Here is a 27,548-nt window from a genome sequence, read left to right on the forward strand (position 1 = left end):
TGCAGTGTTTATTGACAAATGTGTTGAGTTTTTAAAATTGTTATCAATTGTGCTTTTGCACCACTCCAATGCAACAGCAGCATAACCAAGCAATGTGTTTAATAATGAGATGCGTTCTCCTGTAAAGGCAGCATGTGGCTTGCAAGATGATATTGTCGATGGCATTGGAAATTGTTTATTGAAAGAAACCCTGTGTCATACAGTACAATGGCAATGATGGCTTAAGATGTAACTTTACACTCCTACGACATTCAGTGCCATAGCAACCCATAGTATTTAAATGTTTACATCCATCTGACACATTGAAAGTAATACCAGCTCACCTACAATTTTATTCATCATATTTATAGCAACGTAAGTGAGTCGGAACGTTTCAATTTAAAATCACAGCCAGAGTCTGCAATCCTCTAGTTGAAGTTCCTTTGGAAATGTAACGTGAATTGTCAGTATACACTCATCATTACAATAGTATCTTTGCGAATAAAAGCAAGGCAGTTGATATGCTGATAAATAAAATATCGAAATGGTTATTGATATTGAAATCTAATTTTGTTAGAGCAAAAGATTAAACGTAACAATAAAGAAATGTTAAGTTATATTCTAAGCATAGTACTCCACTGGGCTGTACAACCAATACTCAATACAACCAATAATAAAATATTTTTTTTTATAAACAATTGCCTGCAATTAACAAAACAAAGTTCGGTTAATATCTTTTTTTTAAAGTTAAAGATTATTTATTGCATGGCGGAATCACATGTTTACACATTCCTCTATGTCATAGCTGCAAGCTCTTTAATGTTTACAATTGAGATTTATAGCATTTTAACCCTTTTTTGTCTTCAAGGCACAATAGGAAAAGTAATGTTGTTTGCATGTTTTAAATTCAATTCATCAACATCAACATCATTAACCATTGTGCACACAGTCTCTCACACCCACACACATTCATAACCTTTGCCTTCGTCCTCTACACATCTGTAATATTCAGATTGTGGCCAGTCCTTTGTGATTAAAATATCTCCATGTCTTAGGTCCTGTATTCCCCACTGAAAATACTGGTTTGGTTTGTACCCTGTATCACTTACAAGACATTCTGGTGTTCAATTAAATAACCTTTCCTCATATTATCTGATTGCCATTTAATTTTCCAGGAGTTAAAGTGAATTGAATTTGTTAGTTTTTTTTAGTGTCTGCTCATTCCTCCCTTTACATTTACATATTAGTCCTATAAAATATATAACTACTCATGGGAAGACATGAAATAATGATATTTGCTCATTGTAAACTCGGGCATGTATTCCCTTTCTTTATTAGTACCCATTCTGTAACTCACAATATCTTTTCTTTGTCATTGATATGGCATGTGCGTCTATTTGTATTTCATCACTACTCCGCTGCATTTACAAATATTGAAGAATGCGCGGATAAAAAAAAAAATGTAATTCGATTGCGATTTTTACCGATTATTTACCTCTCGTGTGCACGTGCGCAGCAAGGAATGAGCGCACCTTTGCCCAATATTTTTTTGTGACTGTATGCACGTATGTGTGTTGAACTTCTTTCGCACCGAACGGAGCCAACCGTGCTAATCGGACGTGCAGGGGCGGGGCCGGCAGTGGGGGGGAGAGGACAGCAAAAAATCCCACTCGTTGCAATTTTACATCTGAGAGTTTTGCGAGGTGGTGGGGAGAGCGAATGAAAAGGAGTGTGCGTGCTCGCGTCGCGCACGTGCAGTTTCGACGCGGCGACGCACACAGTTTAGTTACGCGTCCGTCCTCGGATCGCAACCATGCTGAGGTGGGGGAGGCGGTCCAGCCTCGCGTGCCGAAGGGCCGCACCCCTAAGGGTTGGGCCTGATCATCATGAGGACCTTCTTGAGGGAGTACGAGCCTCCGCGGAACTCGGCCCAGTAGACGCCGTCCTGGTACTTACTGCGGTAGTGGCCGCCGCGGTACCACACGCCGTTGAGGTTGGAGTGCGCGCAGGCGTTGTACCACCAGCCGCCCTTCTGGAAGTGAGCGCAGTTGCCTGCCAGGGAGGGAGAGCGCTCAGCGTGACGTTATTTCCAGCGGCCCTTTTGCTTTGTTTAGTTTGGTCTCTTTTCACCGCCCACTTTATTCCGGCTGTGCTCTTTGCATCGTGCGATAAGGCGAAAACGAGCTATTTGGAAAGTTCATAGAGTGACACTTTCCCCTGTGTGCCAGAGAATGGCTGCGGAATTAAACGTTTTCCCAGGACTTTAGAAAAAAAAACACTTCAATCAGGTCCTTTTAGCCTTTTACACAGTAGGGCTGCACTTTCCCACATCTCCTGATGTGAGATTGTTTGTCTTCAGTGGAGTCAAATGAGAAGCAATCTCCACAAAATGTAGTCAAATTTAGTGAGAATCCGAATTTTCTGTTACACATTTTTTTGTGTGCAAGTGTGACCATCATCTTGGTAAACTTAAGAACCCAGTTTAATTACGGGTGGCTGAAACCCAGATTTATATCTTTGATGTCAGCGCTGTCAGTTCGGTACTCTGATGTATGAGCAACCTAATCACTTTGGTTATTTAAAAATTATAGATCAATCACGCGGCACTGTATATGTCGATTTTCTGAAAAAAAAAATATATATATGCTGTAGGCGCATGGTGAACAGCGTGAAGATTTGCTAAAAATGTCATCGAGCATGCATAAAATACAACAAAACCTACATTATCGTCATTTAGGGAGATGCCAAAGCAATTACTATTGTAGGTGATTAGGCCAGTACTTTGGCGACCTGCGTTTTACTCTCAATCGCCGATGTTCACACATTAAACGAACCAAGGGCAGGGTCGGGGCAGGTTCAGAAAGCCCTTGCCTGTGCTGGCGACATTTGAATGGCGGAAATTTGCTCCAGGTGCATCGTGTTACGGACACACCTGTGCGAGGGTTACAACCTGTCCTGGCTTAACCAGAATCGTCCTCTATTCGAGGTAGCTGCTGTCCTGGGACATTAAGAGCCTCATATTTTATTATTCAGTGGCAGAACATCAATGATAACAATAATAATACACCAACTCAGGATGACGATGCCTTTTATGCGTAGTTCTCCCCTCTCGCGTCATCAGAGGTGGCGTGGCGGTGCCCTTAACCTTGCAGCCACGTCGGCACGCGAACCGGCGGACGGTTCTTGCCCCGCGGCCCCGTTGCATTGTGGGGGGGGGGGGGTGATACCTGAGTAAGAGTCGCGGTCGCGGTCCAGCGTGGTGAACTGCCGGTTGTTGTGCCAGATGAGCGAGTCGCCGGCGTTCCCGTTGAAGCGGCCCAGCCGCAGGCGGTAATGGTCACTCTCGTTCTCCACACGGAAGCTGGCGTACTCCGCAAACACCTTGCGGCCCTGCCAGTCCTCCATGAGCACAAGCAGCTTGTAGTTGGTCTGGTTCGTCAGCCAGTAGAGGTTCTCCAGGCCCAGCCAGTACTCGCTGTCGATGTTGCCGAAGCCAAGCTGCGTAGGCGTCAAGAAGGTAAGGGCAAAGGGACGTACGAGCGGAACGATTGTCGTCGTCTTCCTTTATCGTTTACCCATTTCACTCTTTTGCCTGTTGTGCTATTGTGTATGTGTACATGCGTACACGCGTGTCGACATGTTCAGGATCAGAATGTTTATTTCCACGAGAGGAATCCGATGAGCCTATAAAGCTCTTTTTTGCACATGTCCAGATGTTATGTTATTGCGTCCAAACCATCCGTTCATCTTTGTTCCATTCATTGCGCCTCATTACAATGGAATCAACGCAGACCCGTTACCAAATGCAACCATAATGCACCTGATCTTGTCAGATCTTAGCAGCTAAGCAGGTTTGAGCCCTGGCGAGTGTATGGATGGGCGGCCACCAAGTGCAAAACAGTTGCTCTGGGCTGCTGTTGAGAGAGTTTTTAAGCACAGGGCGGTGTAGCAGTATCCACTGTTGTACTGCACTATTCTCAGCATCTATATCGCCTGCATTCACCAAACCTGCACGTAATTGGGGAGGCCCTCATCCAGAAAGTTGGTGACAAAAAGGTTGTAAATGTACACGGAGTTAACTTTATCTGGAGGCATTTACGACAATTGTGTGCGAACGTATTGTGTCCGAGCAGTTATATTATTGGTAGAGCGTGAGCATGGAGTCGGTGATATTCTTGCACGAAAAGTGATATCCATGCATTGACTTAGAATGGGTTAAAGAAGGATATTTTCTCACTGAAAAATTACATTTTATATTTTTACTTAAAACCAAAGAGGAAAGCGTCTCCCTGCTGGTGAAATGTAAACCTCCAACACCTGTCTCGTGTTCATTTGGTACGGGGCTCAACATCAATCCTCATGGACAACACGGTCTTAAGTTGCACCATTGTAGCATGCGAAAATGTTCAGTCTGGTCATCAAAGACCATACATAGCCTCACGGTGATTAATTTATTCTGAACATTATAAATCTCCAACACCAAAGCATTTTTGTAAACTGAACCAGCATAATACTGTGGGGTTTGTACATACCTTTAGCATGAGTTATTTCGCTATCTGTCTCAATTTTGTTTAATCCGTCATGGCATTTGCTTATGTGTGCTGCCGGATGGATGCACGTTAATTTGACTTCCACTGTAAGCCTTCGTCTTGACGGTATAAATTGGTAAACCGTTTTGAATAGTGCTGTTTGCAGTGAATAGATCCACACTGAAAATCGATGATGTCGAATCCTTTAGGGACACTAACTCAATATCGTGATCTGGCAGATGTATGACTCAACATTCTGATGTGTAAAATTTTTTTGTTTTCTAAATAAGCAGCAGCCAGTCATTTCCATTGCTAGAGGCTTGGTGCGTTAAATGTCGTGTAATTTTTTGTCTAATTCATGGGTGCCGAGTGATCACATATACAAGAGCGATCTGGATATGGATTGCAACGGCAGATATCGACAAATTCGCATTTCTAATGGATTTTTGCAGCCCTTGTCTCAAGTTTGCCTTGCACGTTGATTTAATCTTTTGAAACAATGGTACCTCTATTGCAGCAAATGTGAGGGGGAATTAATCGCAGATGGTTTGTAAATCAACGTTCACCGCAGGCGTACGTTTCGTGTGCCCAGTGTGCTAAACATATTCGTAAATATATTCGTAAATACGAGGAATACTGTGAATATTGAAGTGTGGCCAGGGAAAATCAAGCTGTCACGTGCGCACACAGTCATCACCGCCATACGTTAAGTGTGTGCGCTCAGACATTGTGTCGGTGGGAAATGAATAAGGGTTCCTATTTCTGCAAAGCTTCAGTAGACTGAAAAGTCGTTGGCAGTCGTTAACATTTGTTTTGCCAAATCATACGTACTTGAGGAAAAGTAAGACCTGTATATCTGAATCTACCAGCTGTAATATAAGGCGCAGTATGTATATTTATGGACGTATGTTGAGGTTCTTATACTTTAATTTAATTATTACGTGTCATGCATGATGTCATAAGCCACGGGATTGTGATATTTAATAGAAGGAAGAAAACACACAAAATCGAAATGCAGCTGGGTTTTGTGAACCTTGAAATTTATGAAGCCATTTAAATCGTAGAGTTCTTGCCAAAGTCTGACAGAGTATGTACTGTTGCCTCAGGTGTGCTGTCTGGTAAACACACCGTGTTTAACATATGCTATGCAAAAATCCCACGTTGGTGAAAATTACTTAATACTCCAAACTAAGTCTGACTTGCCCTTTTAGGAGTAATAATAGTAATTTGGAGCTAATTATTGCAGCTTGAGCATTTTTATATTAGCTATAAATAAAGAATAATTAAAGATAAATAAAAAAATTGTACGCTGAGGAACGGGGGGGGGGGGGGGGGGGTGAGTTTGGTGGGGCGCCATCATGCGGCGGTTAGCGCACTTTGCTACAAATCCTGCAACCTGAGTTTGATTCCTGGTCACGGCTGCCATAAGTGGCGATTGATATCTGAATCAGTCCTCGGGTCCCCTTTTACCAATCCGGACGGTCCAGTGTGGCTTAAATATGGCCAAGCAAACCTCATGACTGACATGGCATCGTTCAGTGCATTGGCAGATGGCTGTTAATGATCATTATTTTTGTTGCAATGATGAGTGACCGAATGGAAGCCAAGGGAGGGAAGATGCTCGAGGAGGAGACACAAGTGGAGACAGCCCCAATAAGATCAGAGAAAGTGAAAGTTTATGTCAGCAACATGGGACCAGACCCATACTGCAGTGGGCAGAGAATGGTTGCTGATATCAATTTAGTCACGATGTGACATCGTACTTTTAGCATGCTTTATATATTTTAAGCATGTGAGTATAATTCCATTTTTACAAGTTACCAAGTCGGGGCATGTAATGATTCACAATTTGAGATTGCGATTTGTTTCAAGAACCTATCATTTGTGTCTCATTTTAACTGTCAGTCTTCAACATTGGTGCAGGAGTCAATGGGCGAAGTTCATGGCAACAGTAACCATCTCATATTCTTATCTTAATTTACTTTATATAGCGCTTAACCAAGGTGCTGAACAGAGATTTAGCAATAGTAAAGCAATACAGTGTAATGAGATGAGATGAGTTGATGAGAATGATGGGGAGGATGGTACCATTGTACCGCAGTAGTGGTAGCAGAGCTCTAAGGAGGCCACCAGTTGCATTGAGTGACTGGAATAAATCGGCGAGTTTCTGAACCATCAATTAACCTGTAATTGGACGCCATGGTGGTGAGATGTTAACTACCTCACCTGGTATACAGGAGGTTGTGGGTTCGATTATGACCCTGGCACGCCTGCTATATATATTTGGAGTTTGCATTCCCCTCTCCTGGCGGTCAAGTGGATTTTTCTCCAGGTCCTCCGGTTTTTCCCTCCACATTTTATAAACATGCGTTTAGAGATTTTGCCTGATATACATTTCCACGTGATAAGCCACTTCGTTAAGCTATCATTTGTGGCCAGGTGGCTTCTGACAAAGAGCTATCGAGCTCATTGCGCCTTACCTAGTAAAATAGAAAATAGTTTAAAAAATAAAATTCCAACTGTAGCCAAATTTGTGCTTTGTACGACTGCACGTCGAACCGTCGGGTAACGCTATCGGGGGGGGGGGGGGTGTGGGGGGGGGGTGTGGGGAGCAGGCAAAGTCCTCCTCAGCCAGCCAGCGTTATACCACGCACACCAACCTTGTAGTTTTCCCAGTTGCGGAAGAAGTTAACCGAGCCGTCCTTGCGCCTCTGGACGATGAGCCAGCCGCCCGGGTCGTGGAATTGCTCGCACCACGCCTGCATGAGGCGGCTCGTTCCCTCGGGCCGGATGAGGTAGATGCCGCTGGTCTGGTGGCCCTCGTCCCATGCATGTTGGCAGTCCCGCCAGGGCCCTGGTTTGTGTAGGGGGGAAAAGAAGAAGAAGAAGTAAACTCAAATCAATCCAAAATAACTTTTTTTAAGAGACAGAAACATGGCTGAGAATATCACGTGGCTCCCATTTAGCACCTGCGATTAGCACGGTTGAGCTACGTACGATGTGAAAGAAGTTCAACATGCATGCATGCGTACGTGTGCACAATTGCACATGGCTATAGCCCCTTTGTACATGAACGGCAGGATGTAAATGTAGGGACATGAAAGTTAAATAATTTGTCTTGGTAATCTGGACTAGTTATTTAGTGTCTATAATTACAATACTGTACAGAGGGCTGTATAAAGACTTTAATATACATGAACAGCCGTTTTTATTATCCACTGCTGGATTTGGGCCTTCCCATGCCGTGCGTGATATGGGTGTTATTTGATTATATGGGGGATCACGGGGGAATCATTAGAAATTGTATGTATGGTGATTTTGTACTTACATGCACATAGTCTTATTCACAAATGACATTACAAAGTGGCATTTAAATAATATATTCAGAAAATATACTCATTTGTCCACTCTTTTCATATTGTATTCTGGGAATTTGGAAGGACGTTGCTTTCAGTTTCTCTCCCGAATTCCTGTTGAGGACCTGCACCATTCTCCCCGAGTTAGCCTGCTCTGCGTCAGATGATGCCCTGAAAGTCTTAAACCGCTCGCAGGTCATTTTCACGTTGGTTGTGAAGCAACGTGGCAAAAGATTCTGCGGTGTGGCCCAAGTCTTGACGGGGCGTCACATGCACCGGCGCGTAAATCGCCCGGCGGAATACAGCTCGAGTTGCGACGAGCGCTGCGCTTTGGTTGTCGGGTTATGGACGTGTCATCTTCACGTTGAACGTTTATTGAGACTAACTTTGCGATGAACTTGAGCAAAATTTTCCGTTTGAATATTTCATGAGGAAAATCTTTAGCGCTAGATTGTAAGAAGAAAAAAAGCAAAATTATCGTAGGTTCGCATTGAATTAATTCCTTTGCATTTGTGTTATCATTAGTAATCTAATTTAATTACCCATGATGGCCTCGCTGAGTATCAATACTTTTTCGGGAAGGTCCTGCCGCCTTAGGTTGTTTGGCCGGTTCTATATTGACGAGTGTTTGGCATGCAGCGTATACGATGGTGACACTCAAAGCTCTGTACAGATAGATTCAAGAACCCATTGCTGTATCTATGATACCTGGAAATCCCAGGCAGTTTCCCATTCAGGTTCTAAACCAGGGTAAATCCTTTTGAGACCTCCTTTGCCAGTAACAAGATATAGTAATAGGTTTTTAATGTAATACTGTAATGTAAAGGCTTACCCCGAGCTCTCAATGCTCTGATAGTGCGCTGTTTTGTGAGTTGTACGCCTTATGGCGTCATCTGGTCCAACACGAGTGGAGACTAGGCTCTAAGAAAAGCCGTCTCGGGTGTGGACCAATCAAATTCAAGGACAGTTCATATCATTATCAGAGTTGTTTCTATTTGTTTGCATTTTTGACTGCTTGTGTTGTGGTTATTGCAAACATGATCCCTTGTATAAAGGTGTCAGTTTTTGTGCCAGCTAAAAGGGTAAAAACCTATTACCAGGGTAAATCCTTTTTAGCTTCTGACATGTTTGAAATTGGATCCATTCAAGCCATGTTTGGTCATAAAATGTATTATATATTGTATTTTCCTGCAATATATGATCAGTACAGAATGTTTCAGCTTTACAGGAAGCCAAACGTTATTAGTGAAAATTTGTATGTTTAATTTAAAAACGTTTTGGCATGCACAAGCATATTCAGAGTACAATGCCGACCAGTGTGTAGTAGGTCCAGTCTTGTCAACTTAAGCATTTGGTCCACAAACAATATGCATGGGAAATTCATTTAATTTACAGAGTTAATTCCTATGTTGGCCAGAACCAATGTAGTAAGTAAGCATTGGAGAATGTTGAATTCAGTAATAGTTTGAAGGCAATGTGACCAGGACACTGTAGGAATGAATTTTCCTTTTGTGAATATTATTCAGCAATATACCAAACTTTTTGTTTTTAGCATTGTCAATTCATTGCCTGCTGTTAATTAATGCAGATGTTTGGCTTTTACAAACGGTTTATGGTAGTTAATTCATATCGGTTTCAGCATGCCTGCCTACCTACCTTCCCAGAACGGTAAATTCTGGTTCAATATATAGGAATAGGTAGCCCCATTACTTAAGCGTATGAATTGGCACCATACCTCAAGCTGTAAAAATGTGCAAGAACCTGTATTCGTTTTGAACAGACCAAACGTAAAATGCTAATAATGTTCTGACAACGTATACAAAACAGAGTGATTTCTGTACGAAATATAAAAAAAAAATGGTTTGAAATAATTCGGTAATTTGATAGTGAATGCGTGTTTTAACGCTTAGAGCTATCCTAAATAATAATAATAATATTTATATTAAAAGCAATTACAATTCCTGACTAGATTCAAAAGATTAGTGTCATCAGCACGGCGTGCAGGTGTTGATGTTTTGGCTGTTTCGAGAAGTTGTCATGTGAAGATGCGTTTTTGTTAACCTTTAAGAAGTAACTGGAGATGCTATATCCCTCTTGGCCTGTGAAAGGGCATCACTTGTGGGCTGGGATTGACCACTCCAAACATGTGATTATGTTCTCCGTATGTCCTGTCTGTAGACCTCATTACATGATTACTGATAATGCCTTGGTCATGTGTTCATTGAAAAAAGATCCCAAGCTAATCTCATGGGGAAGCCGGAGGAAATTTGGCAAAATGTCAGTGAACCTGTCAGAAGTTCAGATGCAGCAGGCTGTGCTTGTTGTTCAATATTGAACGTGCTGGGAAAAGTCAAATTTGACATTTCGAAAATGTACTGGCAGTCTAGTTTGTCTGCACTGTGAAAGTGATAATTGTTTTTCTTCATGGTGGACAGTATTCATCTGGTGTTAAGTATATATGTTGAACTTCTTTCACACCGTACGTAGCCAGCCGTGCTTATCGGGGGTGCAGTGTTAATACTGCTTTGGTATTTTTACATTATCAAGTGCGGCTTTAATTTTTAGTGTAGCTTTTATACAAAGAGACATCTTAGATCTGTGTAAAGTGATGTGATGTATTCAAGCCTCAAATATGCTTGTGTTCTTGCATTTGCATGTGCCTCCTTGATAACGTTTGATGTCCTAAATTAAATTTGAGAACACACGTTCATATCCAGGACAGCTTGGATTAATTAAAATGGGGCCACTAAACTAATTAGCATGGGGCTTTGAGTAAATATTGATGTTTGTGTATTTTTTGTTGCGAATGACTAATATTCCAAAACTCGAACTTTTACAGAATGCTTGAGACAACCGAATTCGCAAGCGATGCGGTTTCTTTGGTGAAGTTTTTTTCTTCTTCTTTTCATAAAGCGGAGGCGCTTCCAGCTAGAACACACACGCGCGGTTTCCCACCCAACGTACGAACGCCCCTGTGCCGCCGCATGCACGCACAGCCTCACGGGAGTGAGACTGTCATCCGATACGTCTGGCTGCAAACACAGCAAAACACCGGGCGAATGCGGTCTGGAAAACCCTTCACAAATGAGGTGCCGGTGCGGAGGGAAAAAATGACATCACCTCCTCCTACGCGACACTCTCATGTTTCACACAGGAGGTGACCCGGAGAGCACCAAATCAGAGGGCAGCTGTAGGGGAAGGCCGTGTTTTTGTTTGTTTGTGGTCGTGTAGCGATGAGAATGCTGCAGCCTATAGGCTCGCGCCGTTGTGCTGCGCGGCTCTGCTATGCGTTTATTTTTTTTTTGTCGGGGTTGTACCGAGCGTTGGTCGGCATGGCGTCGCGACGTTTCGCTCCACGTGCCTTGGAAGTGCCGTCAACGTTCCTCGATTTCTGAAGAGGCTGCCCCCGGCATGGGGTGCAAAATCGTCGGCAACGTCGTGATGAACAACACGCGGTTCAACCAGAAGTTACAGCGGAGAGATTGTATAGCACAACTGTGAACCTACACCAAGAAGGACAATGGCATTGTCATCAGCAGAATGTATTTATTTTTATCCTAAAAAGGACTGTTTATGGAAAATGTGGATATTGAGATCATGCGTGCCTCTGACATTGCACACACGTATGGTGTCTCTTTCAGAGAAACATGTTTGCGAAAATATTTTGGAATTGTAGGGAAATTACACGCAGTCGATTTTCAAACAACATCTGGAATGGAAAGATGGGAAGCTTTCATCTGCACTAAAAAAAGGAATGTAAATGGAACTCTGGCAGTTAAATTGCTGTTTGGGGTTTATCTTTAATTACAGGCTATCTTGTGACAGTCTTAATATTTATGGTGTGGTGTCAAAATAAAATCGTACAATGTTACATTTGTAACTCGTACTGATACTGGGCCTTCTGGAATGTGTTGAGAAAAAAAAACACTACTGTGTGTACGTATATGCCAATTGTTATCATTCCAATCCCAGATAATTGACAAGGGAAGCCTCAGTGATTATTTAATGCTCATTTTCATCGAGGCGTTCGGCCAAATTGTATTCATGAGCGCCTTGGGCGGCACGTGGAAAGGAAGTGGAGGTCCCGTAGAAAACCCACGCGTACGAGGAGGCAACTCGGAAGCTCTGCACCGATAGATTCAATCCACAGAAGCAATGCAGCGAGTGGACCAAATACGTCTGTGGACCGCTGCCATTGCTGCACTGCCATCTGCTGGCACCTTATAGCCACTGCCATGCATATGTGCACGCTTGCATAAAACCGGCGATCGCAAAAGTTAACTTGTGGGTTCTTTGCTCTTATCGAGAGTGGGTTGTAGCCAATCACAACACTTAAACTCTTTAGGCAATGTCAAGTATTCTCTTTACACAATGTCAATATAAACACATTAGTTTTGGCACCATGAAGGAATGAAGGAATATAGTAGTGTAATTCGAGAATTTGTCTAAACCTCAATGTGCAATTAATAGTTATTTCACAAGTGCAGCATATCACTTCAATATAATTGATAACTTTCAGTCATTTTCATTTGTCAAACTACTTCTGGGTGAAGGTCTTCCTGCACCGTGTCGAACTTTGAGGGTTGTTTAACCACACTGGCCAGTGTATTTTGGGCGAAGGAGACCGCCAAAGATCGGTTCAGATATCGCTCGCTGCCAACTGTTTAGCCGTGGCCAACTCGGCTACCCCGAGCCCGTAGCGCGGTGCATCAACCGCTGTGTCACCGTTTCCCCGTGGTATATATCGCAATATTGGAAATAAATAACGCGGGGGGAAATTCTGACGGCGAGGGGAAACCACGAGACTTTGTTCGCGTCGCGGCCGGGGTCGGTCGTTGTTGATCTGTGGGAGGCGCCCTCGTTGCTGTGCAAGTTCCTGCATCTGATACAGATGGCCTTGCCCCCGTGGAGACTTCCCGCATTCCTGCCTTGATGTGAGTGGTAATGGTGCAAGACAAGAGCGCAAGCTCTCGCCCGCGGCCCCCACGAATGCAATTAACAGATGGATGGAAACATGAAAACAGGACGAATGGGCCGCCCCTCAAGGGCCGATTCCATTTTCCGAGCTCAATTGGTTTTCGTGATCAAAGTTTTAGTCCCCCCCCCCCCCCACCACGCGCCAGCCTCCTCCCCTCCTCCTTGGCTCGTTATCGTGACCAGATTCAGTTAAACCACCGTGAATGATATAAACAGAGCTAATTGCTTTGGGGTACAACGATAAAGAATTCGCACTGCTATGCCTCAGCCCTGCTTGTTTAACTCTTAAGAAATTGGGTTGTTGACCCACGGTCAGTGTGAAGTTAGGGGCATTTACTCTATATAAATGGCAATGTTTAAAAGAAGAAAATACAAATTATGTTTGTTATTGACTTTTAAGTGTTTTCATATTAATATTAACAGTGTATTTAAAAATCCCTGTATATACAACAGTTAAATGTTGAGATTATATAATTGGTTAACTATTATGATTATAATTATCCATGATGGTAACTACACAGGAATGAAACTGTCTGTGTGCAGCTTTTATCTATTTAAAGTAGGCATATATACAAAATGCATATATCTAATGAAAGGCATACTTTTTTTTGGAAAATACATTTTATCGCTGCAACAAAAGGTCCTCCCACGATGCAAAGTACGGTATAGTTGCAGGGATTCAATAATACTGGTAGGAACGAAGTTGTAAACTGAGTGTACCAGCCTGCAATAGATTAATGTGTCCGTCCGTCCGTCCACTTTCAATACTTTAACGAAGTGAAATCTCGTGCTGTTGGGTGTAAAATCAGCAATAGACAGCGCAGAGACTTGTCCTACCAGCCCACCCTGCAGGGACCTGTTTTAAACTGGCCATTCATAACCCACCGCGCGGGGGGTGGTGAAATGTTAACTACCTCGCCCAGTTTACAGGAGGACGTGGGTTCGATCCCGATCCCGACCCTGACGCCTGCTGCATATTCGGAGTTTTCGGGCTCTCCCCGTCTTCGCGTGGATTTTGCTCCGGGTCCTCCGTTTTTTTTTTCCCTCCACATTTTGAAACACGCGTTTAAGGTATTTGGCTGATATAAATTTCCATGCGATAAGCCACTTCGTAAAGCTATCATTCATGGCCAGGTCGCTTCAGAAAAAAAGGCTATATAGCTCAGTGGGGCTTTACTTGGTAAAGTAAAAATAAAAGTTTTTTTTTTAGTTTAGAGTTTTAGATTACAGTAAAAACACATGCACGGTGGTGGCTGAATGTGGGGGGCGGGGAGAGGGGGTATACGAGTTATCGTAGCGGACGCATGCGCACATGGTGCCATGAATGTACTTCAGGTGTTCCGCTCTTGTTGCCATATGATGGAACAAATGTAACCAAGGGCAATGATCACAGCCCCACATATGCCAAGTGGACGAGCCCTAGATGATCGATTATGTAATTATTTGCTTGCCTAAGAATTGGCTAATTGGTTACAAACCCGCGCCAATTTGTCTCGTTAATGTGTGGGCTAATTGCCGAAACGTGCACAGCAGTGTTCGCCGATTGCGGGACTCGGGTGCGTTTTGCTCGTTTGGACGTGAAGGTGTTTAGCAACGCTGATTGTGCGCACGGTTCGCTATTAGCAATGATTGATGCGAGCAATCACGACCGCGATGGAATGATGAGACCTGTGTGTGTGTGTGTTTGTGTGCGCGCACGCACGCACGCACGCGGGTCTGACGTAGCACAGCAGCAGCACGCACGCGTGCGCCAAGCTGTGGCTGCAATTGCAGAGATAAGCAGCGTGTCTAGGTGTCAAAACATCGCGACCGTTTGCGGTTTGGCACCGGTGAGACACCGATTATATCCGGCCAGGTGGTCCGGCAGGAGAGCGAGCAGGTTGCGAATTCAATCCTGATTGGGGGGGGGGGGGGGGGGGGGCGCGGAGGGGTTGAGTCAGCCAATCATTTTTTAACATGGTCGCTAAGTTGGTACCGCTTTGTGGGGAAGTCTTCTTCTTTCATGTGGCTGATGTAGATGTGGAGCAACGACAACAATTTCACATTCAAGTGGTCAAAAGCCAGATAACCGCGTCAGGAGCAGCGTAGTGTATCGCTGTGATGTCTCCTTCGTATTTGTGGATCGGGCATTGCCTTGTTATACTTTTTGATTTAACGCTTTCGTGACTGCAGGGATTCATATTCTTGGTTCTTTCGGTAAAGTCACCACCACGTAGAAGGGAAACAATAAAATAATGTATTGTTTTATATTTGTATTTTTATTATCTTATTGTTTCCCTTCTCCGTGACTTTGTTACACTTTGTAAAGTCTGTTCTGGTCAACAGTGGTTGCCCTATCGATAACCTCGCCCCTGACATAGGAATTAGGAACATGGACCACTGCATCAAAGTGCTTAACCGGAGATGAGCACCGTTTTAATGCTCTGTTTCAGAGAGAGAGAAAAAAAAATATCAGCAATTTGACTTTTTGACTTTAAGGTTTTAGACCCGGAGTGTCAGCATTGCCTTGGATATCGAGCTTCAGTCCGCATTTATATTTCTACGTTTTTTTTTCTCTATGTGTTTATTGTTATGAGGCATTGTTTATGTCATCACAATATTAACTCATTCTCCAGTTCTGTGTGTTTTTTTCCATGACAGCTGTATCACCAAGGTAATTTAAAAGAAGGGGGAAAAAAACAATAGAAAAAATGTCTTGGACCAGAGTCAAAGTACACATTTGGGGACAATTACACATATACTTTACAACAATGAGTTTCCAACATGGGCTATCTATCTTGCACGAGACCTTAGTTGCTTACAGATTTCTTTGGTATCTATTTTAGACTCTCAATACCTGAATCGGGACATATGAACTGAATTACTTAATCCCAGAGTAATGTGGATGATTAACGCATGTATTCATGTTCATACTGATATTACCCCACACACACTTGCCTGGTTGTTGCCGTTGGCCACATGGACGTTATCCATCATTCATCGCAGTTTATATATGTTTTTAACCGTAACTTCATTACATTTTTGATACTTTATCTAGAAGTAACGGTGCTTGCAACATAAACTTTTGGTTCGCGTGAACAGGTCATGATGCATTTGAATGATCTCAAACCACCATGGGGGAAACGTCGGGTCAGTATGCCGACGAGTACCACCTGCAACTGGGAGATTCTGGCTTAGCTCGTGATTCTCTGGGAAGGATGGGGCGCCACGGTGGCTAGGAGATGTTAACTACCTCGCCTGGTATACGGGAGGTCGTGGGTTCGACCCGACCCTGACGCCTGCTGTATATTTGGAGTTTGCGTGCCTCTCATCATCATCACGGTGGCTAGGAGATGTTAACTACCTCGCCCGGTATACGGGAGGTCGTGGGTTCGACCCGACCCTGACACCTGCTGTATATTTGGAGTTTGCGTGTTCTCTCCGTGGTTGCGTGGATTTTGCTCTGGTTCCTCCTGGATTTTCCTTCCACAATTGGAAACGTGCGTTTTGAGTGTTTGGCTGCTATACATTTCCACGTGATAAGCCACTTCGTTGAGCTATCATTTGTGGCCACATCGCTTCTGAAAAAGAGCCGTATAGCTCAGTGGGCCTTACCTGGTAAAATAAAAAAAATAGTTTAGTTTTAGTTTCACGTACCTGCAGCCTTGGTGGGAGCGGGCGGAGTCGTGGTTGGCAGCGTCGTTGGCACGGTGGTGGTTGTGGTGGTGCTGGCTGTGGTGGTGGTGGTGCTGCTGGCCACAGTCTGCAGCAGAGTTTGGTCTCTTTGGATCTCGTTGATGAACAGCTGATTCAGCGAGTAGCGATGACTGTTCGGGGCCTGCTGCGGAGGGATGTTGAGCGTGTTTCGGTCGTGTAACCGCGGCGGCTGAGGGTTGTATGTCTTCCGACATTGCTCCTCCAGCCACGCGATGATTGTCGACTGGTTGTTGACGGCGGCCTTGAGAGTGTGGTACTTCTGCTCAAGGTCCTTGTACTTGCTGGCGAGCTTGAGCATATCGGCCGTTTGGTTGAGGATCTTGTTCTCCAGCTGGGAGATCTCCAGCGAATTGTCCCTCTTGCGAATGATCTCGTGCAGCAGCTGCAGGTAAAGCTGCGTCACGCGCGAGTTCATGTTGCGGCTCTCCTTGCGTAGGAGCTTCACCTCGTTGACGATCCCGCCGTCCACCTCCACCATGTGCTGCAGCCCCTCGATCTGCCGCTTGTGCTTGAGCAGGTCGTCCCTGATCTCCTCCACGTCCCGCTTGGTGACGCCGCTGCCCGCGACCTCCTCCTTGGCCGCGCCCTGCGAGTTGAGGCAGATGGGCCCCGTGACCTTCTGCTGGGGCACGATGAACGTGTACGAGCACTTGCCCTGTGTGTCAGTCGAGCGGGTGTACCGCGGCACGTGGATGAACTCCATGTCGTCCTCGCTGCCCGGGAACATCTCCGCCTCCTTGCGCTGCGCTCCCGTCGTTGCCGCGGCAAGCAGGAGCAGCAGGCAGAGCCCCATGGTGTCTCTCGTTTGAAAAAGTGCTTTGCGAAAGTTCGTGGCATCCATCGTTTTGTCTACTGTGCAAAATGCGCTAAATATTCAGCGTAACGTTTTACGATGAAGACACGCTCCGTTAGAGCTGATGATGTGTTCCTGCAAGGAAATAAAGGTTGACAGTCAAAGCGTATATTGGCATACGAAAGGATTCGCGTGTAACGTTCTACAGATGACAAACTCGCTGAGGCTGCGTTCTTCAAAACACAACTGAATTTGTTTTTGGTAAATAAGGAGCGTGGGAGACCAACACGACATCTGACCACAAACCACTTAAAATTGCAACTCATTTCCCATTTGGGTTACAATTGCTTTTGCTCTCCAATATTCAATAGAACGGCCTCCAATTGTACTGGATAATTAGGTTAAAGCGAAGTCGGCGTTTGTAAATAAAGACAGCGTGTGATTGAATGCCTATAATTATTCCGAACAACCTGCCCTCTGTGAAGCATAGGAAATGGTTTGTGAGCCTTAATGAGTTAATAGCGTGTCTCTTCCTGTGACGTGGAGCTGACCGGCAGCAAATGCGCAGGACCAAGACACCCATACAAACGGGGGGTGCCAAACAGACCGACTAGTTTTGTATTTGGTGTCACTTGCTTTTGAGCTCAACTTCATAACAGGTTTTTTTTGCTTGTCAGACTTAATAGAAACGGCATTTGTTTTTACTGAGGGAACTCTTGCCTCATTTAGGCACAATAAATATGTTTGTGATTTATATATGTTTTCAATTGGTCCTCTCTCTCCTTTGTTAAGTGGGCAAATGAGCCCATGTGAACCGGACGATGTATATCACATTGCAGATTTAATTAAACAGGAAGGCGAATAAGCATGTGTATGGAACTGTAAACATTCCTTCCCGAGAATTTTGACTCGTAACTTTATTTTGTGCTTTTATCAACGTGTACAGAACTTGTGTGTAACTCTGTGGGACGCTTTAAACCAAGTCTTGATATGGTACCAGTTATTTAAATCACATGCTGTAAATTGAAACCCTGCGTTGAAATTCCACATGCCAGAGATCTGCTTAGAGGGCAGGAGAGAATTGAATTGTACTTTGTCAAAATTAGATCTGACTCGTTCCATTCAGGGAATTGCAGGTGGAAGGTTAAGTTGAATTTTACATTGTTTAACTTCACAAGAGGCCATTATTTTGAGAAGTGGCTCAAGAAGGAGCAAGGGTTATGCCCACATCCTATCTGAGCTGACAGTTCACATCCACGTCAGGTGTGTGCTTCGCAGTGCAGTGCAGCGCCGTGGCACAGAGCTTTGATCCAGCTGTTCCTTCGTCATGCTCGAAGCACTTGGCGAAGGTGCCAGCGGCAGCTGACTGAACGCAACTGCTTCTCCGTCCTGAGCTCAGTCCCCGGCGCTATGAACGGCTTGCGGTGATGCATGAACGAGGGCCAACGTGTGCGCGAATGTAGCGCCCTGCCAGCGATATGCGTCGGTGGCATTTCGTCGGCGGGTCTGCCGCCACGTGTTTCCCAGCGAGTTTTGCGAGTGAGAGCGAATCGCGGTCAGGTGCCCTTTAAATTAAAAACGGCTCATTGTCAAACCCAGTTTGGCGCAGCATGCCGGCACATTGGGCACAGTCGGCGTGCGCCGGGCTGCTTGGAAGGTGGCCGGCCTTCCCCCGGCTCATGTCCTTTGCCCTTTTCTCCATGGGAAAGGAACCGCGGAGTCTGAGCCAGGGCTTTCAAAACGTTCACAATCAGCTGGGCAGAGTTGGTTGTCCCCGGGCCATGCAAAACAAGATTCATTTATACAAATGAAAAATATATATATCATATAAATATATTTAAATATAATATATATTTAAATATAAATATATTTCTTTCAACCCCCCCCCCCCCCCCGTGTAATGATTTTTTTATCTTGAAAGTTGAGAGTCGTGATCGGGACATGTATATGCCGTTTAGGCACCGGCTTGCTTCTCCACCGATCTCTTGTGGCGAGATGAATTGTCACGATTCTATTCTCTCACCCATGCTTTTGTCATTATGGTGGAATGTAGCACCTCTACGTGGCTGCACGGTTTGTGTTCACAAATTTTATATATAATGATATATATAATGATATTTATAATGATATATAATGATATATATAATTACATGCATGCCACGAACAGTGTAAAATACCAATGATACAAAAATCAATGCTGCACAGCAAGACGTAATGCATACCGCACGTGTTTCTTGAACCTTTTACGAAATATTGTTTTCATGAGAAACTGCAAGTGCAAAACATATAATTGATTATATATCATTAGTGAAATCGTCTTTGAGGGTTGGTTTTTTTATCCCCAGAGGTGTATTTTATAAACAGAAAGGGCACAAAAATTTTGATTTAAAGCTTTCGTGACTGCGGTAATTCATATTCTTAGTTTTTTCGGTAAAGTCACGTTGAAGGGAAACAACAAAATAATAAAATATATAAAACAATAAATAAAATAAATTTATGCAAACCAACACACCTGAAGACGACCTTTTGAGTTATGGTCGAAACGTCGTGAGAATTTTTTATGTATTGTTTTATATATATTTTATTATTTTGTTGTTTCCCTTCAACGTGACTTTACCGAAAAAACTCAGAATAAGAACGGCACAACTTAATTTTCTTAACAAAATTCAAATTAAATATTCTTATGCATCTGCAGGCATGAATTAGAGAGTGTTCATTTCGTTAAATCAATCATAACCGTCTTATGTTGTGCCTACTCGCTTGTTGCTAAAAGGTGTCAAGTGTGATTTGACCTTCGAAAAAACCTTCACGTGATTTCACTGTGGCCTTACAATTGTGTGACATTTGCAAGTATGGGCTGCTCAGCAAAACTTATAAGTGCTATGGGCTGAAAAAACAAATGTGGTCTTAAATAGCATGTGCAATATGTTGGCTCATGTTCACAAAGCCCAGACATATTTTGATGATGTCATGTAATTCGCGTAAAAAAACCCCATCGGTTGAACTGCACGGTAGTTGCACGCATGTACACGTTTAATTGCTGCCTTCATGTTTCCTTTCACTTTAAATGAACAATGTGGCATTTTACCTAAGCTTTTTTTGTATTAAATATTGCCCGCAATTCGTTCTTATGTAACATATGCAAGGAGTTGCACACAACCGTAGAAGATCTCACTGCAATTTCCTGACCCATGTTGTTGCATGAAATGTGTAACACGCCCAGGTTTATTTACAATTCTTACCAAGGTTCATATATTCATGCAATGCCACCTGAAATGTCCAGATATGCACAGCAAAAAAACTCAGACCCACATTACCAGGGGGCTACGAGGTGGCCAGGAGGATATGGCAGAACAGCAATCATTTAATCTATATTTTAATTGAGGTTATTTCTTTTGGGTTAGGTCGTGCAAATATTAATTTGTCATTAAACCCACCACCACCCGACACAGCCAATTAGTAAGGTTTGCCACGTAGACAAAACATGGCAATTTGTTACTTGTTCAGCACTCCAGTGTGTTGTCAATTAGTTAAAGTCATGGCCACCTGGTATTGTGTTGTAGAGGTTTACTTTCCAACACACTGAGGTGCTGAACGAGTAATGAATTGGGATGTTTTGTTTACGTGACAAACCTTACTAATTGGCTCTGTCGGGTGGTGGCGGGTTTAACGACACATTTCTATTTACGCGATCTGTCCCACAAAGACTTCTATTATGGGAACTATTGATCGTGAAAGCTTACGTGTTAAAAGAAATCGATATTTGTGGATCCTGAATGGCCATATCCCCTCTGATGCACGAGATTTCTCCACATACCGTGGCATCTTAAAAACCAAAAAACAATGCCAAGTACTCATGAACAGAATTGGCCACACACCCCAATGTATGACACTCCTCTAAAAAGCTTCAGATTTGGTGAGGCTGTCCAGGATGAATTACATCATTTTTACACGTTGGCAGTGCATACATATATCTCGAAAACATTTCTTGTGTTTTAACTTTTCTGCATGCGAATATGCATTGAACATATTGAGTGGCTTGAAAAAAATGTTAAAGTTCGTCCTTCTAAATCAGCCCAACTTAAATTGGGCAGTTACTTGTAAAATAATAGAGTGAATGATAAGTTTGATTCCCGGCCATGGCAAACATTATCGGAACCCATCCTACCACCCCCATTCGCCAACCCGCACTGCCAAGCATGGTGAAGTATGGTCAAACAACCCCAATAATTGGCACATCATGTAAATGCCTTCATCCACTAGTAGATTGTAGAAAGGGCTGTAAGTAATAATGAATGAATGTTTTTAATATGAATATTATTCTTTAAAAATATATATATAAATTTCCATTAATTTAAATTCCCTTTTTAAAAAAAACATACACAGAAATGACCGCTCAAATACATTCATAACGATTGTGAGTACTCTATATGTAACTTAATTTTTTGTTAATTTTCTGCCAATCCTATTAAAATCTGTGTGAATGACTTAAGCCACCCATTTTCTTCATCGATGTAAGTAATACATGAGTCATGGCTTAGAGTGCCTGTCCAATCAGTCCATGGCCAGCTGGTTAATGCAGAAATGCTTCAGGGAGACTTTTGGCTTTAACTCTAATTATAGATCTCTTGGGCATGTTGGGTAGGCCGTGCGTTAAAGATAGAAACTTTTAATTTGCTTTATTTTTACCTCCCTGTTCCCCCGCAGCACATTATTAATGCGTGTGCTTGCGTGTGAAATCGTGCATGTCCATCTATGAATGTCAGTGCATGGATCACCACATGAATGGCCACTATGTTGAAAGCGTAGATGTCTGAAAACTTGATTGAGCAAACACGTGCTAATTTGGAGTCCTCATGTAAATGGTTACCCCAAGGGGGGGTGAGGGGGAGAAATCTCACTGGGCTCCATTAACTGTGCCCCTTATACTAGTTACTAAATTCACGCGTGGAAAAAATACATTCTGTAGCTCACATAAGTACAACTATAAATAGATCCCCTTGGGAAATAGCCTCGATTTTGTTTTGTGTTTAAACAAGTTAAACTACTTAACACAACACATACACGCAATAAGTACTCAAAAATATCTAAAACATGACAGAGCTGCACATAAACTGTAAACATGTGCTCGTGTCTTTATACACTTTATATCTGTGTGTACGTGAGTGGGTATACCTTGGGATATGAACACACGTGTTCATTTGAGCCTGTGTTGCAAGGAACTATATAGCGTGCGTGTATTTCTGAGAAATGTGGAGTCTGCCCAACTGTTTTGTGTCTAAAAAGTAATTTGTATCCACATTTACATCCAGCTCCTGAAATCCAAGGAAGAGGAGACATGAATAGAGGGAATTCATCTATTGCATCTTCCCCTATCTCACACGTATATCTCCCTAATCATAGGAGCTGTAGATATGCATCAGATTTCTCTACATTTCATAATTTGTATGTTATTATTTTGGCCCCTTGTTTTAAATGTTAATTTGAAGGCACTTTATTGTTTTTTGGGGGGATTAAAGGGCAACGTTTAAATCTTACATTCTGGCTCGCAAACAACAACGGTTTTATTAAAAGTCATCCTATTTTTTCTCATCTATGCCAAAACTTTAAAAAGGAAAATAGAAAATAAACGAAAGAACTCAAACCACATGAGTCTGGGCATTTGTAAATATAAGCTAGATTATGCTCACAGTATGCAGGCAGTGGTATGTTAGAATTCTCAAGTATACTATTTTAACATACTTTTATGTGGGGCTTTAATATCAGCATATCAGATAAAATGTGAACTTTAGTATTTCGGAAAATAAAATCCGAGCTGAGCAAACATGGGTAAACATTTTTCAAAACAAACCCATGCTGGCTTCCATAATAAATATGTAAAATGTGTTCAATGTGTTTTTCATTCATGTTATCGCTCTGTTGTTATCGTGTTATGATGGGTATCTTAAATGGCATTGTGTGTTTATTTTTTAATGGTACGTATCATTGCTCTAATTTGAAATAAGGCTACATCTTGACTCCCGGTATCCATTGGACACAGACTCACGCCCACATATTGCCGCGTGTGTGTGGACGTGGTAGTGTTGCGGTTCGCGTGCTGAGCTACGAACCCGTCGACCCGAGTTCAAGTCTCACTCACCAGTGATCATTGGCTAACACCAGTGATGATTATCTGAACCGGTCCTGAACCTCCCCTAGGTCGACTCGGCCTCAAACGAGTACCTGGTGCTGTATGTATACATCGACATTCGGGAAACAAAGGCGGCCGGGCGTGGTGCTGGCCACCCACCCCCTCGTGTGCTGTGCTGGCCATTAAAGGTGCTCGCTTACAGCACTTGCCTCTTACAACCTGTTGAGGCTCATACGGTCGATCTTTGTCTTTGCAGTGATTAGCGCACTGTGTTACAAATCAGACGACCTGAGTTTGATTTCCTGCTCATGACCAATAACACTGGTGAATATTTGAACCTGTCCTGGACCTCTCCATAGGTTGACTCAGCCTTAAATCAGTACCTGGTGCGGCATTGCATACATCAGCCCCGAGGAGACAAAGACAGCCCAGCGTGGTGTTGGCCACCCTCCCCCACGTGTACAGGCCCAGCCTTCATAGGTGCTTGCTATCAGCAATTGCCCCAACCGTCTGTTAAAGGCTATACGGGGGAGATCTTTGTCTTTGTGTGTGTGTGTGGCCGTGGGTGCAGTGAAGCGCTTGCGTGTCAAGAGGGCTCTATGGGGGAGGTTACTCCTTGTTGTGTACACTTTAATCCTGATGGGTTTTTGAGTCGACTCGGTGATTCACCTTTTGAAGGCGGTCAATAGTCAGTTGGGGGATGGGGGGGGGGGTTGAGTGAGCACGCATTGGTTTAGCGCACTGCACTGTGAATCTGGTGACCCTGAGTTAGAGATTCATGGTCATGGTGACCATAAGTGTGGAATGATATCCAAGTTAGTTCTTGGTACCCCTGCCCCCTTCACCAACCCACACTAACCAGCATGGTGAAGTATGGTCAAACAACCCCCATAATTTATTCAGGCTAGGAAGGGCTTTCATGCAGCAGTGTATTTGGTTATGACCGGCTAATGCTTCGCCTCAAGGATACTGATGTCCGGTATCATTGGACGCATTAAAAAAAAAAAATTGGGGACTTTTTATGTTTTATAACTTATTCTTACCTTTAAAAACATGTTTTGTCCCCTACCACATAATTGTGACGTTTCCAAAACAGTTGTGAAAATAAGACCTAATTATTAAAATTCCCAGATGTTATAGGCAAGGGGGGGGGGGACCCTCTTTCTAATTTATGGGTCCTACTTTGACGCACAATCGTGTAAAGCATAACACAACAACGCTTATGATTATTTGGATCACACTACGAAGGCTGGTTACCTACTAAAATCCAACACTGTGAAAGAAAGATATGTTTTACTGAATATTAAAGGTAAGCATATGGGCACATGTGAATTCACCAGCATTGATTTTAGCAACCCTGACTGCTGACGAGACACTATGGTTGAAACGAGCGCAGAATATTCTTGTACTGAACCAACGCTGAATGTTATGCCCTCTCAGAATGGTTTTGGAATGTTTTGTTTTGTGGAGACACAGATATATTAAGGCAACGTATCGTCTGCTTATCACTTTTATGTATTTTAAAACAAGGTATGCAAATTGTTGCAGTCTACGACGGCAAATGAATTGTAAACGTCTGCTGGTGCTTTACATTACAGGGTCCTACATTCACCACCGGATCACGTAACACTCGCCGAGAGTCTTATCTCACACTGTGACTGTACTCATTAGGGCTGCTTCCTTCATCCCTTCACCCCAGAATGTTGACATTTCAATGCGAACCCTAACTTTGGTCATGGCCTTACAAAAACACCTTCCTTGGAAAAATATGCATTGTAACACACCACATTCCTTGTGCCAAGGTTTTTTTTCTCATTTCTGCCTTCACGCCTATTACCGCACCTCGAGATAACTTTAGTTTTGGGCCGCCTTCACGATTAACCGCGTTTGCCCGTGACAATAACTTTTTCACATGTTTATTTTGCATAAAATTACTTTAAGCACACTGTACATTTACACGCACACAATCTTAACGCGTGCAGATGGCACGTGCATGTAATTATATCTGGTGTTATTTTGATCACATCTTGTGGTGTAAAATCCTCAGCAGTTCGTTTTCCTTTAGTGGCACCAACTTGAGTTGCCTTGCAGCACATTTGACGATTGTTGCGATGTTATATTTCAATGCATTGATGGTCACATCACAACATTTTCATATACCCATTTACCCAAAGAGCAAATTCGGTTATCATCACTCAGAGGACAATCTTGGCTTTTCAACGTATTATATCAATCCTATCTTTTTGCCAAACCATGATTCTTTAAGGATGTTAGCATGATTGATGCAATACAATACGAACATTTATTTCACGACACTGGACAATGCTCATACTGAAAAAGTGCAATGCAGCCACCGAGCATAGTTAAATCATTGCATGTTTTTATTTATTAACATCGCTTAATTGAGCGCAACAACAAAAAAATGTAAAACCCGCGCGGTACCTTGTCATCCTCTTGTTTTCCTTCTTCGTGGTGGTTTATGCATCGTCTACGTTAGGAATGCATCGCCGGCTCACAGCACAGGCGCTCCAGATGAGCGCACAAAGTTTCTTCCGCGTGAGAAAATCGTTTCTGTGGGACAGCGGCGGATCGAAACGTAAATCCACCCCTCCTGTCACAAGTCGCGTTCTGCCAAATATTGCGGTGCCACTGTTCCCACCAAGCTAGCGGGGGGCATTATGTGAACGCAGTCATTGACTGAGCCTCTGCCGCCGTTGCTGGGGATGGAGGAGGGGGGGGGGTCAGCCCAGAGCCCCACGGGCGGCGGTTCCTGGCCGTCTCTCTTTGGGAGCCCAAGCAGCGCCTGCTCCTGCTCTGTAATGTTGTTTTCTCGGCCGGCGCACGATTCTCACTCCCCTACCCCCCAACCCAGCACCCCCCACCACCACCTCCTCCCCACCGCGGCGCCCCTCCAACCAAAACGCCGGGCCACGGTGTCCCTCCTCGCGCCGGCGGACCCCCGGCGGTCTCGAACTCCACGTCAATGTGCAGAGGCGGGACCCGTGATGTCACTCACGCCTGTGCAGGGGAGAAGGGGGGTGGGGGGGGGTTGAGAGGAGGAGAGAGCAAGGAGTTTGGAGGGGAGGGCACTGGGAGTGGAGCGGAGCCGCTTTGTGGGCCTTCTATTTATCACCCGTGTGGGCTAATCCAAACTTGGAGCTTCGCCAAATCGTGCGGTGACCCTAAACGTGGGCTGGGGCACAGGTATAAGTTAGTGCTGGACATGCTGCATAATTGTACGTGTGCATATTGAACTTCTTTTGCACCGTACCTGGCCAAGCGCGCAAATTGGTGGTGCAGGGGAAGGACAGCAAATTAAACACAAAGTAGTTCTAAAGAAATTAGTTTTTATTTCGATTTAAAGCTTTCGTGACTGCAATGATTCATCTTCTTTGGTTCTTTCGGTAAAGTCACGTAGAATGAGAATAAAATAATAAATTGATAAAATAAAATAACACAATTATATTCTCACGACGTTTCTGTCTGGTAGGACAGCGCTGTCCTACCAGACAGTCTCGTCCCTTCACCTGATGAAGGCCGCTTGTGTTGTGGCCGAAACGTCGTGAGAATATCATTGTGTTATTTTATTTTATCAATTTATTATTTTATTCTCATTCTACGTGACTTTACCGAAAGAACCAAAGAAAATTAGTTTTTAATCTATATTATTAAAAGTGCATAGCTTGACCAAGTATTTTAAGTGGAACATGCTCAGCAGGCATCCCCATTACAGAACAAGAGCATTTTCTCTTAATTAGGGGTTCCGCAGGATGCTCAACAAAACTTGGCTGGCACTGTTCCCTCTTTTTATGGGTAGCAATATTAATTTATGTACTGTATTACAATGTAGCACATGTTAATTTTAAATTCCTCCTTCCCTTAGCAATGTAAACATTGATATTAATGTATTAAAAAAAGATTTAAACCATGTGTCCCAAACATTTTGTGCAAGATTACATTTCAACGCACGAGAATGTGAAAGTACACTTTATAGGGCGTGGGCCCTCCAGCATCTTTCAGTGCTTTAAATATTAACATCTTGCCACGGTGGCAAGATGTTAACTACCTTGCCTGGTAAACAGGAGGTC

The 27,548-nt window shown here is 43.5% G+C and overlaps 2 protein-coding genes across 9 annotated transcripts in view; one reads left to right on the top strand and one right to left on the bottom strand.

Moving 5' to 3' along the window:
• Positions 1-27,548, top strand: part of LOC116944948 (ras-specific guanine nucleotide-releasing factor RalGPS2-like) — a 226,099-nt gene that overhangs the window by 146,273 nt on the left and 52,278 nt on the right. The window lies entirely within an intron of this gene.
• LOC116944949 (angiopoietin-related protein 2-like) lies at positions 153-26,603 on the bottom strand. The gene is made up of 5 exons (XM_032958931.2): positions 25,903-26,603; positions 16,478-17,465; positions 7,169-7,362; positions 3,207-3,477; positions 153-2,031 (listed from the first exon to the last, which is right to left on the bottom strand). The coding sequence occupies exons 2-5, from the start codon at positions 17,376-17,378 to the stop codon at positions 1,844-1,846; spliced, it is 1,554 nt and encodes a 517-aa protein (XP_032814822.1). The 5' UTR covers positions 17,379-17,465; positions 25,903-26,603; the 3' UTR covers positions 153-1,843.

This window comes from Petromyzon marinus, chromosome 22 (assembly GCF_048934315.1).
Source record: "Petromyzon marinus isolate PM22_M1 ecotype Great Lakes invasive population chromosome 22, UKy_Petmar_22M1.pri1.0, whole genome shotgun sequence".
NCBI classification, from domain to species: domain Eukaryota; kingdom Metazoa; phylum Chordata; class Hyperoartia; order Petromyzontiformes; family Petromyzontidae; genus Petromyzon; species Petromyzon marinus.

Bases quoted from the DNA above. Each gene is read 5' to 3' on its own strand.
- LOC116944949 (XM_032958931.2), bottom strand. From the start codon at position 17,378: ATGGATGCCACGAACTTTCGCAAAGCACTTTTTCAAACGAGAGACACC. The intron at 3,478-7,168 runs GTTGGTGTGCGT...ACGCCTACGCAG, and splicing joins GCAACTGGGAAAACTACAAG to CTTGGCTTCGGCAACATCGA. The intron at 2,032-3,206 runs GTATCACCCCCC...CCTCCCTGGCAG, and splicing joins CGACCGCGACTCTTACTCAG to GCAACTGCGCTCACTTCCAG.